This window comes from Rhipicephalus microplus, chromosome 8 (assembly GCF_043290135.1).
Source record: "Rhipicephalus microplus isolate Deutch F79 chromosome 8, USDA_Rmic, whole genome shotgun sequence".
Taxonomy (NCBI): domain Eukaryota; kingdom Metazoa; phylum Arthropoda; class Arachnida; order Ixodida; family Ixodidae; genus Rhipicephalus; species Rhipicephalus microplus.
In genome coordinates, this window is record NC_134707.1 from 46,972,066 (window position 1) to 46,988,205 (window position 16,140).

The 16,140-nt window shown below is 40.7% G+C and overlaps 3 protein-coding genes across 11 annotated transcripts in view; 1 reads left to right on the forward strand and 2 right to left on the reverse strand.

Annotated features, from left to right (window-relative positions):
- The window catches only part of LOC119165807 (uncharacterized), a 38,142-nt gene extending 24,741 nt beyond the window's left edge, over positions 1-13,401 (reverse strand). For 3 of the 6 annotated variants that reach the window (XM_075871726.1, XM_075871724.1, XM_075871720.1), the window contains exons 1-6: positions 12,923-13,399; positions 6,920-7,042; positions 5,899-6,075; positions 3,240-3,407; positions 2,053-2,205; positions 1,070-1,219 (exon numbers count right to left, since the gene is read on the reverse strand). In XM_075871726.1, coding sequence (XP_075727841.1) covers positions 1,070-1,219; positions 2,053-2,205; positions 3,240-3,407; positions 5,899-6,075; positions 6,920-7,042; positions 12,923-13,004 — 853 coding nt within the window. In that variant the 5' untranslated portion in view covers positions 13,005-13,399. Of the gene's footprint in view, positions 1-1,069; positions 1,220-2,052; positions 2,206-3,239; positions 3,408-5,898; positions 6,076-6,919; positions 7,043-12,922 lie in introns of all 6 variants that reach the window. The other 3 variants (XM_075871723.1, XM_075871725.1, XM_075871722.1) reach the window with 3 other exon arrangements.
- Positions 1-16,140, forward strand: part of LOC142768998 (uncharacterized) — a 147,541-nt gene that overhangs the window by 129,642 nt on the left and 1,759 nt on the right. Inside the window, exons 3-4 of one of the 2 annotated variants that reach the window (XR_012885592.1) lie at positions 12,952-13,071; positions 13,585-13,616. Coding sequence is in view for 1 of the 2 variants with exons in the window: in XM_075871728.1 (XP_075727843.1) it covers positions 13,585-13,616 (32 nt within the window). In the remaining variant the exon portion in view is untranslated. The remainder of the gene's footprint in view (positions 1-12,951; positions 13,072-13,584; positions 13,617-16,140) is intronic. The other variant, XM_075871728.1, reaches the window with a different exon arrangement.
- LOC119165386 (uncharacterized) overlaps positions 14,288-16,140 on the reverse strand; it is an 85,767-nt gene continuing 83,914 nt past the window's right edge. For all 3 annotated transcript variants that reach the window (XM_075871716.1, XM_075871715.1, XM_075871714.1), the window contains 2 exons: positions 15,842-15,921; positions 14,288-14,457 (listed from right to left, as the gene is read on the reverse strand). In XM_075871716.1, the coding sequence (XP_075727831.1) occupies positions 14,383-14,457; positions 15,842-15,921 (155 nt within the window). In that variant the 3' untranslated portion in view covers positions 14,288-14,382. The remainder of the gene's footprint in view (positions 14,458-15,841; positions 15,922-16,140) is intronic.

Below are 16,140 nucleotides of genomic sequence, written 5' to 3' on the forward strand. Positions count from 1 at the left end.
AAACTATAGAGAGCAAAATAGAGAGAGATACGAATGAACACAGGAAAAAAGACAGAAGTTGAAGAATGAGACTTGAGCCAGGTAACTTAAGATAAACAAAGAAAGTCACCGAAGTCTAGGGAGAAATATAAAGAATTAGGCTGCCTAGCGAATAGCTAACGGACACGCTGTGTCAAGCTTAATCGAGCTTCACGTGGCTTAGTGACAAAATTTCTGTTTTGTTTTACATATATGTTTTTAATCGCTCACTCCACAGAAATTGGTAGCTCATCAATTAGCAGCACGAGAACACCTCAGCAATTCAGATAACAAAATAACGTTCCTTTCTTTCTTTCTTTCTTTCTTTCTTTCTTTCTTTCTCTCTTTCTTTCTTTCTTTCTTTCTTTCTTTCTGTGCCAGTACAGCAAATGGAGGGAAGGCAAAAGGCTAAAAGCCTGACTAAGGGCCTTTGCTTCAAATGCAGTGAGGCACTCAGGCTGTCATAAGAATTTTGCAGGATACAGATGAAAAATACAAAAATATACAAAAATGCAAAAGGTACATGTGCAAATAGTGTAACACATACAACAGTAATAGTTGTATGTGTTACTACTGGTATAATAAGTGTTATTTTTTATATAGTATAATAAGTGTTATTTCTAGTAAGCAATATATACATAACAATCGTAATGTTTTACATACCAATTAGACATTAGTTGCGATTTCTCATCGCTATTCCAAAAGATATACAAAAATAACAATATGCTCAGGGAAGACAAGGAAAAAGAACACACCCACAAAAAAGCATCAGATACTACTTAGGCAAAGAGGAAACATAGAACGATAGTCAAGAAATTTCAATGTTGTTTTCAATCAGTACCATTCGACCGTATGCTTAGAAACTGTACAATTTATATCTGGGAGGCTGTCGATTTTGTTTAAAAACGTGGGTATCTGAAAAGATGAGTGTTGTCGTCCGTAGATCGTTCGAGTCTTCAGAGTCCTTCTAGCGTAAGTACGAAAATCGTACTTTCTAGGTCTTTAGCCACATGTCAAGCAAAACTAATGGACGAGTAAGGCGCGTACTCACCCATTGATATTTGATTGCCTCCAAGACTTAGTAGAGGAGATGGTGGTAGGGGAGGGGGTTGCTCGAGAGTGCTCAAATCCGGTTTCTGCCTCTGCGTCGAGACTTGGGAGCTCGTACCTGCTCCGTTCGCTGATGGTTGTGGCAAACTACCTGTGCAATGAATGTTTAAAATAAAGCTCTCTTCAGTGACGAAAGTAATGAACCCCATACCCATGTCTATTTTTCTAGTGGAAACTAGGGATATTTACTTCCACAGAAATATCCACTTCAATCGTTTTTGCAAGTTCAAGCAAAAAGGCCGTGCCTTCCGTAAAATAGACCGTGCAATACCATTGTGAGAGTTTTTCTCCCCCAGTGAATAGAATTCAGTAGTTGTCGAAACTGCATGATAGCTAATAGCGCTCGTTTGAAGACGGCAAGGCACGCACCTTTCGCTCCATACGTAAGCCATACTTGGTTAGGTGACGAGCAAGTTACATCATTGTAAAATATGCAAATAGGCTGCCAGTATACAGTAAACTACCAGTATATAGTATTCAGTACTTGTTTCCAAGTACGCTGACAATATATGCTGCGCTAGGATGTAATTCAAGCAGGCTCTAACCAACAACATCGGTCAAATTTTGCCTTAAGGCTGTTGACGCGCTATTCTTACAGCCACACCAGACATGTCGGATACTGGCCACACTCAAACGTACTGTAAAAGAGCATCGCCGCTATTTTGCCCTCCGTTGCCATACGGCAGATGTCTCGGCCCGTGCAGTGCGATTATGTAGATGGCGCGTGTACAGGCCCTTAGTGGCATATGGTGGATACATTATAAACCCACGTACCGATTTCGAACCATAAGAATACTTTGGGATTAATGTGTTTGTTCTTAGGAGTAATTAGATACTGCTCTATTTTAACCAAGGCGCCACATCTGAATTGTTGTGCCTTATTTTCCGCATAAACGTAAATGAAGAGTTATAAATCGTACTCACTCGGGACAATTTGGGGAACTTGAGGCTCAGGCCCTGGTAAAAGAGCGGAAGGTGGTGGAGATGGTTGCCGACCTTGAGTTGGCATTGAAGGTGGCGTCGGCAAAGAGGTCGGAGAGCCAGACACATCACCACCCGGTGGCCCTTGTATTCCGCCTGTTTGAAGCACCGAGAACAGCTATGCAATGGGGGGGGGGGGGGGGCAGCAACAGCTAGCGATTGCAGTGGGAGGCCAGCAACTCTGTGAGCATTACGTCTATTTCATTTACAGAACAGGAAATGACCCTGATAGAACACTACCTCTGAGGTGAGGAAGTGGCAGATGCTCGTTGTCGTACGGCGCACTAGCCACAATATCTTTTTTTCCAATTTTCATAAGTAATTCTTGTTTCGGTAATAAGATCAGTCGGAAGCTTGCGCGCGTGCTTGTTTCATTTGTTGTTTAAAAACTTTGCGCCAAAAGTAAGCTATGAATGAAGCTCAGCATGCAAGATATGCCTTCCGTGGCCTTATAATTTTTTTCATAACCACATGAATTTCCACGATTCAGAATAAAGGGTTCAAACCTAGAACTTTGTAATTATGAGACGTCTATGCACGAAAATCTCCACAGGTAACTAACGAAGTTTCAAACACTAGGTAGCACTTGACCTGAAGTATCAATATTACTATGGTAACCATATAGTTACTTATTCTCGGGAATATTCATAAATACGCGTATATTCTATTATTATAAGAAGTTTTACCCCCGAAAACGTCAATGTGTAATACGAAAGAGACATAATACCGCTAGAGCAATGTTATACTGGAAACTATCTACATCATAAGGCTACTAATGTACAGTATTCAGTACTTGTTTACAAGTACGCTGACAATATATGCTACGCTAGGGTGTAACTTAAGATAATTTAGAGACAGATGCACACCTAGCAGACTGTAACGTGACGACTCGTGAGCACACCTCTGCTACCCGCTTGCGTGTTCATACAGATATCCATTATAAGTTAAGCACCCTGCAAATTGAAATTACATCTTAAAACAAATTAACAAAAGAACACTCTGTCAAATTTGGGCTTGTTGCCGGTAGAGGTGCCTTCTACACTAACGTCTGAACGGAGCCTATATACCCCTGCAATGTAACTAAACTGAGCAGGCTGCTTCGGTACATGATGCTAACAAAGCTAACTCACCTTTAACGCACGTCTTTAGACATTCCTTTAATGTAACGAACTTGTTTCCGTAGTAATCACAGTCATACGCTTTGACACACTTCTTCTGCGCGCGATTATAAACGAATATAGGATGCATAGCCCGAAACCCACAGGGAAAACTTGTTGCTTCAAAGTGGCAAGCCCTTTCTGGAACAAAAAAGCAACATTTTGTAACTTTCATAATTGCATATTTAAGATTAAATCAATCTGAAGCTATTCTAAAGGATGTTGCCTCTTTATACACTTACAAGCGACTGCCTGTTCAGGATTGGATATACATTAAGTTATAAAAATTTGGAGCAGGTTTCTTGCAAGTCATAAGAAGCTGCTGTATGAGAGATAGTTATTAGCTTACCCTGAAAGATCACTGCTTACTCAGGTGGCTGCTTTGCCCCCTCCCCCTCTGAAACTTCCTAAAGGTTCACCCAACTTTCACATATAAATAAAGCAAAAAATTGAACAGAGGACCAATGCGGAAAGACAAACAGCGCTGGCGTACAACATGATTGACTTGGCGCTAACTGCCAGAGCGCTAATAAGTGGGCTGATATGATCACGATTACGGCGAGAACAAAGATATCGAATACCTCCTGATACACAAGCTTTGTCACAAAGAGAAGGGGATTTTCTTCATGATGTTTGCACACGTAATGTTCGTGGTGTGTTACGTCGCGGGTTCGAATCCCGGCTGCGTCGGCTACATTTCCGATGGAGGCGGAAATGTTGTAGGCCCGTGTACTCAGATTTGGGTGCACGTTAAAGAACCCCAGGTGGTCGAAATTTCCGGAGCCCTCCACTACGGCGTCTCTTATAATCATATGGTGGTTTTGGGACGTTAAACCCCACATATCAATGAATGTTCGTGTTGCGCTGTCAGGACGATGATATATGAGTGTTATTTTTACGCTTTTCATCGTTCTTTCTTTCTTTATTTGTTGTGCGCTGTACGAGTGTATATTGCGTAATCGTGAGATATAAAGCATGCGGTATGTAAGTGCTGCCAACTATGCCCTTCGTCCACTCGTTCTCATTTTAGCACTGTTTTTAAGTTACGCTCTTCGTACCAACTAGCTTCACTCGCGTTCACGTTTCATGAAGTGACGATATTTAAAGTGGTAACTGACAGGTTCAGGTCCGGTTGAAGTGAATGTTTGTTGCTGAAACACGTGCAAGCCGGCTTTAGAACTGTTTACACCAAATCAGTCGTGAAATTAAATGCGAAGTCCGCACTGAGAAAGCAACCCAGCTACACCGGCAGCTGAAATAGGGTCAATTTTGAGTGAGTTGTAATCTTTCGTGGCGCAATCACTACAAGTGCACTTGCAACTTATCCACAAAGCTGTAAAACATCATAACTTTTGAGGAGGATGGCATCGCCAATTATGCCATTGCTCCTCACCCAGCGGAGAAGCGAGATGACCATCGCACATCTCTAAAACATTTGTGTGCGAAATGTTGACGTGGCTTATGATGACGACATGTAGTTGAACCGTTTGTAAGCTTTAAACTATCCACTCCTAGGCAATTTGCATGGTGTGACACTTGGTTGTTGTTCTCTTTTATCACGCTATACTACTTGTGGCTACGCAATTGCTTAGTTAGCATGACGCCTCTACTGTTTTTTTTTTTGTGAAGGCGTTTCAAGCAGCGACGGCGGGGCTCTACAGTAAAATACTCGACTGCTGCGGAAAGTGTCCGGGTTCAAATTCCAGTCAATCCTGGGCATGCTCTTTTCCTGACTTCGTGCAATCGCAGTTGCATACACGTGTGAGGGCGACGGTGGACAGCATGGCACCGAAATAAGCGGTCAGTGCGACCTTATGAGTACTTTTGCTGAAAAATAACAAAATTTTATTATTTGGGCGGATGATTATATAGTTGATTTGCTATGCAAGATAACCAGCGTTTTAAGCATTTGTTTTTATTCTCTATAACAGTTGATATCTCCAGCATACGCTGCTTTGAAATTAGACGTATGTGTTGCCAACAGCCACTTTTGGGAAGCATTGGTATATCCACGTTTTTGAAATATGTTCTATAGAACATATTTGCCTGTGGGTAGCCATCGTTTGAACGAAAGTTCTGAAGCCTTCGTAATATCAGTGCTTGAAAGGTAATTTCCATACATTGTTTTTCTTAAAAATCCATCTGATAGGGAGGAACAAAACAGAGACCCTGAGGGAACACTCCTCTTCAGTTTCATTCATTGGTATATTATTTTAGTCATTCGCGATAGGGTTACCACGCACAACAACAGTAATACAATGTTGATGTTTTCAGTACTCTGCGCTGAACTGCTCAATCAATCTCAATTCGTAACCTACGTTTAAAAAGTTCACGTTCAAGGCACTTGTCTTTGTGCTGTGTTTCCCGCCTTGTGGTAACATAGCAAGAACTGTTTTTCAAACAGTGAAATGGTCAGTGTTTCATTTTGTTTTTGCTGCGTGATTTTTGTTTGTACCTAAATTTGTATCTTTAGGTGTGATTTTTGAAGAAATAAAACATATTACGGTTCAACAAAGGTTGTAAGAGATATGAATAAAAAATATTTGGCCTTTTCAAGCCACTTTAAAATAAAACAATGCATCAATACAGTTAGATGTTGTTGTGAATGAAAAACAAGGGAAACTTCTCTTACCAGTCCGACAGATTCCGTTGCAATGAATTTTGAACCGGAAGGGGGCATTTTTGTCGCAGCTTGGTAGGCACTTTCTTGTTGCTGGATCGAGATACCACCCTTTACGCCGCTTCTTTCCGTCGTGAGTGCTTCTACATTTTTCATTCGTTGTCGTTACTTGCACATTACATCGTTCATCTGGGGTTTGAATAGTCAAACACAGAAGTCGTAAGCCACATATCAAAAACACAATGCATATCACTTAACCCTTCACTAAGAATGGGACACGCACTGTACTTTGCAAGCTGGTACGAACGTGCACCGCCCTCCAACCCTTTTTAGGTGAAATTGAAATATAGGTGGAATACGAGTGACACAGACAATAAGTAAGAACAGAGAACTCAGTTCTCATGGGAAACCAAGGCAGCAACTGTTTTGACAAGGCTTTTTTGTCAAGTGAAACTGATAGTCGGCACTTGCTACTTGAAGGTCTTGCGTTGTAAATACTGACGACGAGAGACATATCAATTCTTCGTCAGGCGCACCGCTGAGTAAACTTTGGGTGGGTAGCATTATATTGTATAGTTGCAACCAAGCTACCATGACCGTAGGCCAGAGCGCTATCATTGGTGTTCCGCGACCGGTGTCTGCCGTAGGACCGTCCACTGCGTTTTTCTAAACACACTGTTGAATTATCAGTGTCCTTTAATTTTTGTTTCAGTTTTAAACAAAAATTCGTAAGCGATTGACATTCAATAATCAGTGCCACAGTGTGGTACTATTCAATTTTAATGTGATTCGTCCTGAAGTTTCAGTGTTCACACAAATAAATTTGCTTATGAGTTATTTCAGTCACTGCAACACAATATAACTTATGATTGAGAATGTAACATTTCGCCGAGTGAGTTCACAACTATCATTGATTGTATTGATAAATGTTATTTCCCATGTTTCGATACTATGCGCCTTCGCACAAATTAGTTGGTCCAATTATATTTCAATATTATAGTTTTAAATATTCAACATGAAAATACCCACTCACCATATCCAGGTATTCTAGCTAAGGGTAAGAAAGCTTTCGGTCCTGTCGCATCCTCTTTCGGGCTGGTGTCTGCTGGTGGATTTGATTCTTCTGGTTTACTTGGTAAAGAATCTGGTGGCCCTACTGTAGCATTCAGATAATAATCATTCGTCATTTAGCAGGTTCAAGTATCCAAACACACGGGCAACCAAAGTAGAAAGATGTTTAATTTTTTGTGTCTGCGCAACTCGCCAATAAAATTTGAATACGTTACTGAGTTTAAGTACACCTGCATATTGAAAGGCTCGTATAAAGTAGAAGCAAGCTAAGTTTCGAGATGTTAACAGTACTTAGTGATCATTTTCCTGTCAAAGTTGCTGTTACTGAAGCAAATACATGTTTTGCCAACAGATTTGTGACTATTAGAGTGTGTATAAGCTTCAGAAATTATTGCTTTCATTTTGGAAAATGCTGGATATTTACATTAAATGCAACCTGTATGGACATACAGCGTAACGTGTTACCCATTTGCTATTACCTGTTTTTATGCATACGGTTCTAAAGTTGCAAACATCTTAGCAATTGTTATGACCACGCTATTACTCAATAGCTTAGAGAAGCGTCAGGTCACGTGCAAAATTTGTCATTGTGATAGACTTGCAGCCTTGAATATTGTTTTATGTAATCCTCCTTCTGCTGCCAACGCGAGTCGTACATGAAATACGGTGTCAGTGGTTGTCTATGTATAAAAGTATGCCTCGGTAAACATATTTATATTGGTAGAGAATAACATAAGAACTGACATTGAGGAATTGTTGTACTTCCAAAAGTATCTTATTGTTTTCTCATGACTGAATGCTTACTCCGGTACCAGAAGGTTCAGGATTCGTCGAGTTTACTTCAGAGAAAGCTGGATGGCTCACAAGTCCTGGTGTACTTGAAATGTCGGGGAGTTTCGCTGGCCCTCCTGTGCTTGCTAATATTACAAGTTTACACGGAACGTGATGATATTGCCGCGCGCGTTTCTCATTTTCACTTCTGTTTCATTCAGTTTACACCCACAAAGCCCTTCAAGAATGCTAAGCGCGAACTGCACCTCATCATTCGAGGTGGTTCGCGAATATTGTAGATCACTCTGTTAGGATTGCGAGCAGGACGCGAACACTCAAGATAATTACAGAGATTTTGCGACGACCGGTTATAAGGCTGGAATATTCAACGGCACATGTATAAATGCCGACATGCTTCGCCGCTTGCCGGTTGATCTACAGCCGATGGTCTGTTTGCCGCTATCAGTTCAAGTTGTGTATCGCTGTAATCTGACGTTCAGTTTACGGCAACAAGTTCAGCCAAATAAACAGTTTAACATTCAACTTACTGTCTGCTCCTTTTGGCCACGTCACGACCCCGTGACAATATTCATATTTTATATACGTGTCTCAGATGTGATAATAATACAAGGTGTAAAACTAATATACTTATGACTCGCTAAAAGTAAAAAAAAATAAAATGTATACTCGAGATCTGTCCTAGTGATTAGCACGAAATTGTTATGTGATTCAGAACAAAAATGACACTGACCTTTGTTGTAGCTTTTATCTAGACTGAATAAAGACTCAATTGTTATTAGAAAGTCAGGACTTCTTATTTACAGATTTTTTTTGTGGCACACTTTTTTAGTAACGAGCTGTCATTAGTTCCACACTTTATGACGTAGAAAGCAGGAAGGAAGGAACTAACCTTGCCGCAATTTGAGGTTGAAGCAAATCGTTACAAGGTGGTTCAACGTTTTTTGTGTAAAGTGCAAAGTTCAGTACAAGAACGCATACACGGCTCTTTATTGCATAAAGCTCACATTTAAATTAAAGCATGACTTACATAAAGAAATATGAAGGCTTCGTTGCACTAGGATGCCTGTTATCATAACCGTTAGTACACCAATGAATGCGTGGACAACGAATCCTACACTATAAAGGCTGAAAAAAATTTAAATGGCGTGATGTTTGATGGGGACCACAAGTTTCACTCCTTCTCCCCAAGAAGAAGCAAAACTTCCTGTCCCCAAGAAACAGAATATGTGCAGTCATACCTTATTCGCTGCTTTCTAACACTCAATCTCGCAGGTAATATTGCTTCAAAATTGGCTATTGGGTCCATGCGATATGGTACATCCGAAACGGAAAGCAATGAGTGTTAAGTCGTTGATCTAAGAATTTCTTGCTTACCATTTTTGAACGGCTCCTTCTTCTTACAACAACAATTCAGCAACACGTACACAACCCCAAACGCGCCCATTAATTTTTAAATGCAAAGCTTCTCATGATCGAGCTCAATCTAATGTGTGGCATTATCACCCTCACTACACATGCCCGTCTCTCCCCCCTCTTTCCCCCCTCCTACGCCCTCTCTCTTGCCTCCCAGCGTGGACACAGGCATCGTCTGCTAGTACATGCTCGCTCCTCCTCTCTCTCTCCTCTAGACATCCATCCCCATTTACAATGCTCTCTCTCTCCTCCTCTCAACGCTCCCCCCATCTTCGCCTCACAACGCCGACGCAGGCAGTGTCTCGTAGCGAGTTTCTTGAATGAAAACACCGACTTCTCGAACGGTGCGCTCGTTTACTGGCCCCCGCTTATGTATAGGAACTGTGTCTTGACCTCCGAGGTAAAGCCGGTGGAAGATTTCTCTTGTGCGTTGTTGAACGTTAGAAAGATTGAGAGGGCGCATTAACTTTTTCTCTACTTTCACAGTGCACCTCTCCTCCTCCTGTCCCGCCATGGTGGTCTAGTGGCTAAGGTACTCGGATGCTGACCAGCAGGTCCCCAAATCGAATTGCGTCTTCGGCGGCTGCTTTTTCGATGGCAGCGAAAATGCTGCAGGCTCCAGTGCTCAGATTTCGGTGCACGTCAAACAACACCGGGTGGCCAAAAATTTCCGGACCCTCGACTTTGGCTTCTCTCATAATTGTGCGGTAGTTTCGGGACGTTAAATTACACATGTCAAAAAAACAATTTCTCTTTTCTCTTTGCTTGAAATAGCGGAGTTATCAACATACACACCCACACATGCGCCAAGGAAATCTGTGGCAGGCTCGAAAGATGCAATCGGAATTGTCTTAACGTCGGCTTCAGCACCCTCATTTTGTTTAAAACTTTCTAATCTGAAGCTTCCACTTCCCTCTCTTCTCTTTGTTGTTATGTAGTAGTAGTTTTTAGGTGTTTTTATAGCATTTTTGTTGAAATTATGTCAATGACAATTGCTCTGCGTTACACCACCTACGAAGCGTTCTACCGTAGCCAACAGATAGGGTCTCGCCAATTCACGTCAGATTTGTGATTTATTTAAAAAACACATTATATGTACCAATCCTATTGTAATATCTAGTACTACAACTGTATAAAAACAAACTTGTCCTTGCACGAGATACTGGAAAGGCTTTCTTCATTTTACCAAAATTAACTGACATTTTGTCCCCCCTCCCCCGCATCTCTTGCTTTCGGCCTTTTATGACTTCGTCCCACAATACCCATAGAGTGTTGAGCTCACGTAAGGTTTGCCCTTGCTGCGCAGAATGTCACAAAGGGGAAGTGACCTCCTTTAGAATGCCGCGAAAATCTAAACACGCAGCTCTTGCTCAGCCCTTGATTTCCCTTGTACGAAGACGCTGTGAAAGGATGGGGTGGCAGGCATTCTACTATGTGTGCTCCTGTCCCCGCGATTCCAACATATATCAGTAACCTGCGCGTGCGCTTGCCTCTGAAAGTACGAAGCAAAACTTTGTTCACTGAAAATACGACTTCGTTGCTACCGCTGCGGCAGCTAGAGAATAGGCTTTCGTCATACACAGGTGCGATCGATGCACGCTCTATGCAAGAGAAGCGCCTATTTTTTGTGCTAGAGCATTATACAGGCGTGCTCACCCACGTGCAGTGTTTTTAAAAAGAACAATGCGTGATTCCGACACCAAAATGGGATATTTCAGAAACTTGGTCAATATACATCTGCCGGTTTATTTTAAGTGAAATTTAAGCTGCCGTGGACAAACACTCCGCGCTGCAATGTGAAGTGCAGTCTATTCTGTTCTGAAGTGTGAAGTAACAAAAGTAGATATCGGCTTACACTCCATTTTGCATACGTACAAGACCGTCCGGAGCAAAATGTTGTCTCCGCCGACCAGTATGTCCCGCACGCATTTTTTCCCATTATATTTCCTCTGTTGCAAAGGGAGGGGATTGTTTATGGGAGGCCCCCCCCCCCCCCCTTCATGCGAAGCCATTGTATGGGGCACACTTCGAAACTTTATTTTGGTGACTAGGGGAAGCTTCGTCCTGCCCTCCCACACCTCCTGTGCTTGACTCATGCACAGAAGGTTGCGTAATTAAATTGCTGCCGTAGCCCTTCCTGATCCAAAAGTCTAGTAGCCAGTGTGATAATTAGACTTAGGTGCATGTTTATAATTGCAAATAGTCAAAATTTGGGAAGCTTTCTACTACAACGTCTTCAAGAATTAAAGCCTAGTAGGACGATGTGGAACACCACCTTTTCTTAATACTGCTGTTATTATTGTTGTTTCCCCTTCATATAAATCTCATTCGTTTTCGTTCTACCGCATCTCAAATTTAAAACAATATGAACAATGAAATCGACCCTAGTGCTAAGTTTTCAGCTGATATTTAGAACTTACTTTAACATGTGCTTACTTGAAAGCAAGAAAGCATGAGCTCAGAACGTGCTGACAGGAACCACTTTTATTATGGTTACGCCAGTGCAAATAATCTCCACTACTAAATGAAAGAACCCCAGGTGGCTCGGTTTGACTATGTTGGAGAAAAGAAATTTCAATGTTTAGCTAGTTTACCCACGTAAATCATCCCTTTCGACACCAATTATTCCTATTTTCCCTTATACAGTATACATTTCGGTGGCACGATTTCGCACGCTTAATATCAGGCAAAGTTTATCTGACCCTGCACTGACGGCTTCTCCAGAGAACAAACACTTGTTATTTCCCTGGCGCAGTGAACTGACTAATTCAAGGATGACGGAAGTTGTCATCATGAAATTTCGCTGCCGCGTTACCTCCCTCAATTTTTACTTGCATAGATCAGGTATATTGAATTACCCTATGTGCATTTACTTTAATCAAGAGGAAACGATCAGTCATTTTTTATTAAATTGTCGCCGTTTAGATTTATTCAGGCAAAGCATACTAGCACGACCTCTTCAAAGACTGGGCTTGCAACTATCACAACCTGATCTTCTTTCACTTGGAGCCTCTACACTGGGTTTCAGCCACAGGGATGTTTTATTCGCCGTTCAAGAATAAATCACTGCGACTAAACGATTTTCTTGCTAAATTACTGTCGCACTATTTTTCTTCTTTTTTTTCATGAAACTTGATATCGGTATTTCAAATCAAAATTAAGTAACAAAAAATGTGTAGGAATGACGCAATGCTGAAAGTATAGGGCGAATTCACCTTATAATCGGCCATTCCCCTTCTTTGGGTACGAGCCATTCGCACAGGGAAACAACAACAACAACAACATAAAACAGATTACACATGCCGTAAAATTGTTGAGACTGGGCTGACGAGAACATGCAGCATTGCCAATGTCACTTTATTTGGTTACAGCACAGGTATAACGCCTGGGAAATTACTATATCTATCTTGCAGTAACATCCACGGTCTAGTGATCATGTGTGCTTAGCTCGGAACTCAGTAAAATGCGAAAAAAACGTAAAAGTCTGAACTGCCGATGTTCTTTTCTTCTTTCATGTTAAACAAGAGCTAGGGTACAATCAAAATATTCTATTTGTTGTGCAGCGGGCATATCAATCTTCAATGAATCTCCGAGATTAAGTAGAAGATGTAAGCCCAGAACGTTTTGCAGATGTACATTTTCCACCGAAGCCTTGGCAATATAAGCAACTATGTACGATGCCATTCTGCATTTTACTTCGTTTGAGCAAGCAATTACAATACTATACGGAATATGACAGACTAAAAGTTGCGTTACTCACCAAGTCCTTCAATTTCTGATGCTTTGCAGGTGGCGACGACGAGAAATAGAGCGAGCACTGTATTGATGTTCCTGTTGCCCATATCCTGTTCTATACAAGCGTTTAAAGTGAATATAAAAGGCAAAGCGCTGGAGGGTGACAACTCTCAAGTTAGTGTATTTGGCACTACGGTGTTTTTTTTACGTGCTGCCTACATTACGCATCTTTCTCCTTTTTGTTCCCCATGCAGTAGATAGTTTCGCTCTATTCGTAATGCCGTAAGCCTGCAATGTGTTGTGTGACCAAAGCATTGTGTTTACAATGGGGCTCTTTGTCGTGCATTGTCCACTAACGTTCTCGCACAGCTTGAGTTCTTTGTACAACACAGCATTGCAAGGAAAAGGGCAAAAATAGCGTTAGTAAATATCTAACAGTGCACGCTATATGAAGCACCATAACGAAGCTATGCCTGACTGAAAGACAGGCGATCTCTAACATTACTTCATTACACAAACGCCACATCTGCCTGACCAGACCATTTTAACAAGGTTGTATAAAGTTTGTTCAGGCCTCCATTGTTATGTGAGTTCTATCTTACATATCTATAGTATTCACGCATGGTAAAAAAGTGCTCGCCTTTGACAGGCATTTCATAACTCTCTCTCTCTCTCTTCTTTATGCAGCATGTATAAAGGAACCTCCGGGGAATCGAGGCGTAAGTTTTCGAATATGTTTTGCAGTTTGCTGTTGTTAGGTGCTTCGCTTAAAAATTATGCTCAAGTGCGTGAATGCACGAAGCAAAAACAATAGTTAACTGGTCCTAGTTATTCTAGGTAAAAGGGCTTGATCCAGGGCTTAGCTATTTTTTTCTAGACACCACCTACAAAAAAGAACAAATAATGAAGCCTGTGAAGGCGTAATGGAGATGACCGAAATGTTGTACCACCAAATATTTGTTTTCTGTGCACTTATATCAAGTTAGAGAAACAAGACCTTACATCGAGAAAGCCAATTTCAAAACCCCTTAAACTCTGTTGCAACTCAGGCATCACATTCATTTCTCGCTAATCAAACTGTGACTTCAGTTGTCACGTCACGTATAAATGAACCGCTCGTTCAAGCTAGTGGGATACCGTGCGTAGTCCTTAATCCGTATGCACCACTGCACAAACACAAAATATCAAGTCCCACTGTGTTACTTCATGTGAAAATGTGAAGTAGAATTTTGGATGACTGTCTTGTACTACGACGAATGAATGCTTGATGACTATATTATTTTTAACACAAATAAGATTTTTATTTTGTGACTTCATCACCCCTTTGACAGGGCAAAGCAAGCATAAATAGGAAGAAAATATTCATAAAATATTTTGTAGACACCATTAGTTCCGCATTATCTGAACACATTTATTTCAAATACGCATTTGCAACAGGGTTCTACTGTTTATATTTTTGAAACAAGCTTGGAAAACTGTAGAGCGTTATTTCCTTCCTGTTTTGACTGAACTTGCTCCAGATCCTTGCGCAGGGGTGCCACTAGAAACCGATGCAGTATTCTGCAAAAGGAAAAAAAAAATCAACGGAAATCACTACCAAACTTTGACACCAGAATTGTGCAGACATTGTAGAACATTTAGTTTTTCAAGCCAGACACCACCTCGGTAGCTCTTTTTTATCCAAATACTGCCGAACACTAGTTCTGTGTAGCGCAATTTAGAAAGGTTTTAAAGCCTTTCCTATACTGAAGTATTTTTTATCTTCTCGGCTGAAAAGCATGCGTCTAAATGTTCTTCTATGACACACTGGAGAATGATATAGTTATACAGATCAATGTATCACGTACGCACGGGCACTTGAAATTACACTCGAACTGTAAACTGTCATTGTCAGTGTGTTAAGCTCACCATTGCTTGATTCCATGACCACCTTCAAAAATACGATTGGAACATTCTAGATAATTCTAGAAATTTCTAGATAGGTCATGATGTTATGTGCAAACTGTGCATTGAAGTCGTGTCAAACGTCTATATAAAGTTTACTCATGACATGGCTCCCACATTCACACACCTCCAAGGCTGTTACCATTATTTATACAAATAAAACCGCAATGCATATTTATCTTGGTATTTGTAGTTCTTGAGAAGGTGTCCTCTATTTAGAACCTTGAATATTTTTTTTATTCTTCATTATTGTAAGACTATTTTTTGAAGTATTATGTTGAAATCATCTTTTTATTGTGCAACAGGGGCTCACGCTAAATGAAAGAACCGTTCATAGAGGCTTGGAAAATTCATGCAATCAATGAATGAATACGTATTATCACTGCAGTTCGGCCAAGTTTGCACAAAAATTATTTTTATCGTATACATAATTCAACCATTCACAATTGAAATAGTAGGGTGCAGTTATATTACCTATTATTGTTTTTGAATGAAAACTATATGTATTTGGTACATATTTGAAGGAGTATTAAAAATAAACTGAGATATTAATTCATGTTGTTTTTGAAGTGATTGAAAGATTGAAGCACACAACATGAAGCACATAACCACGAAGCATATGACAGAGCACATTCTAATGCATATGTCTCTTCTATGCAGACAGGTCTTAACAATTTTCACTTTTAATGGCCCTCCTACAAATGAGTTAATGAAAAAGAGCAAACAAATAAAGCCTAAATAAATCATTACCTCCAAATTTTTGTCCTTCAAAGGTGCAAATAACTTCGATTAAACTAAGCACGAGCTCAGTTCTACAAATGATAAGAAATGACGATTTTTGCTTACTTCAATTCTTGATTTAGTCAGTGTTTGTCGAAAAAGGATTGTTACTAGATTGCAGATTAAGATAAACATACTATACTTGCCTCAACGCCAGCTTTGATTTCTTTCACTGTTGAATCAAACGTAATCCCTTCGTGACGTCAGCCAATTCACTTACCTGATTTACATTGGTGGTGGGAACCTGTGCTGGTATATCACCATTACCGCCTGGGGTCCCTAGCGCTGGCTTAGGCAGTTCTAGGGATAAAACCAACGCAGGAAAAATGAGATGCGTTAGTGCCTCATGAGTGACAGGGCGTAACGATGACCTCGATTATGGTAAAACAACATAGCGTCGTTATGTTCTCGAAACAGTAAAAACCAAGCAGTAATAACGTTGCAGAAAGTATGAACTGACGCATTATAATGCGGTGTTTAGTCCTTAACTTTTAGTACAGTCACCTCGGCCATCCATCT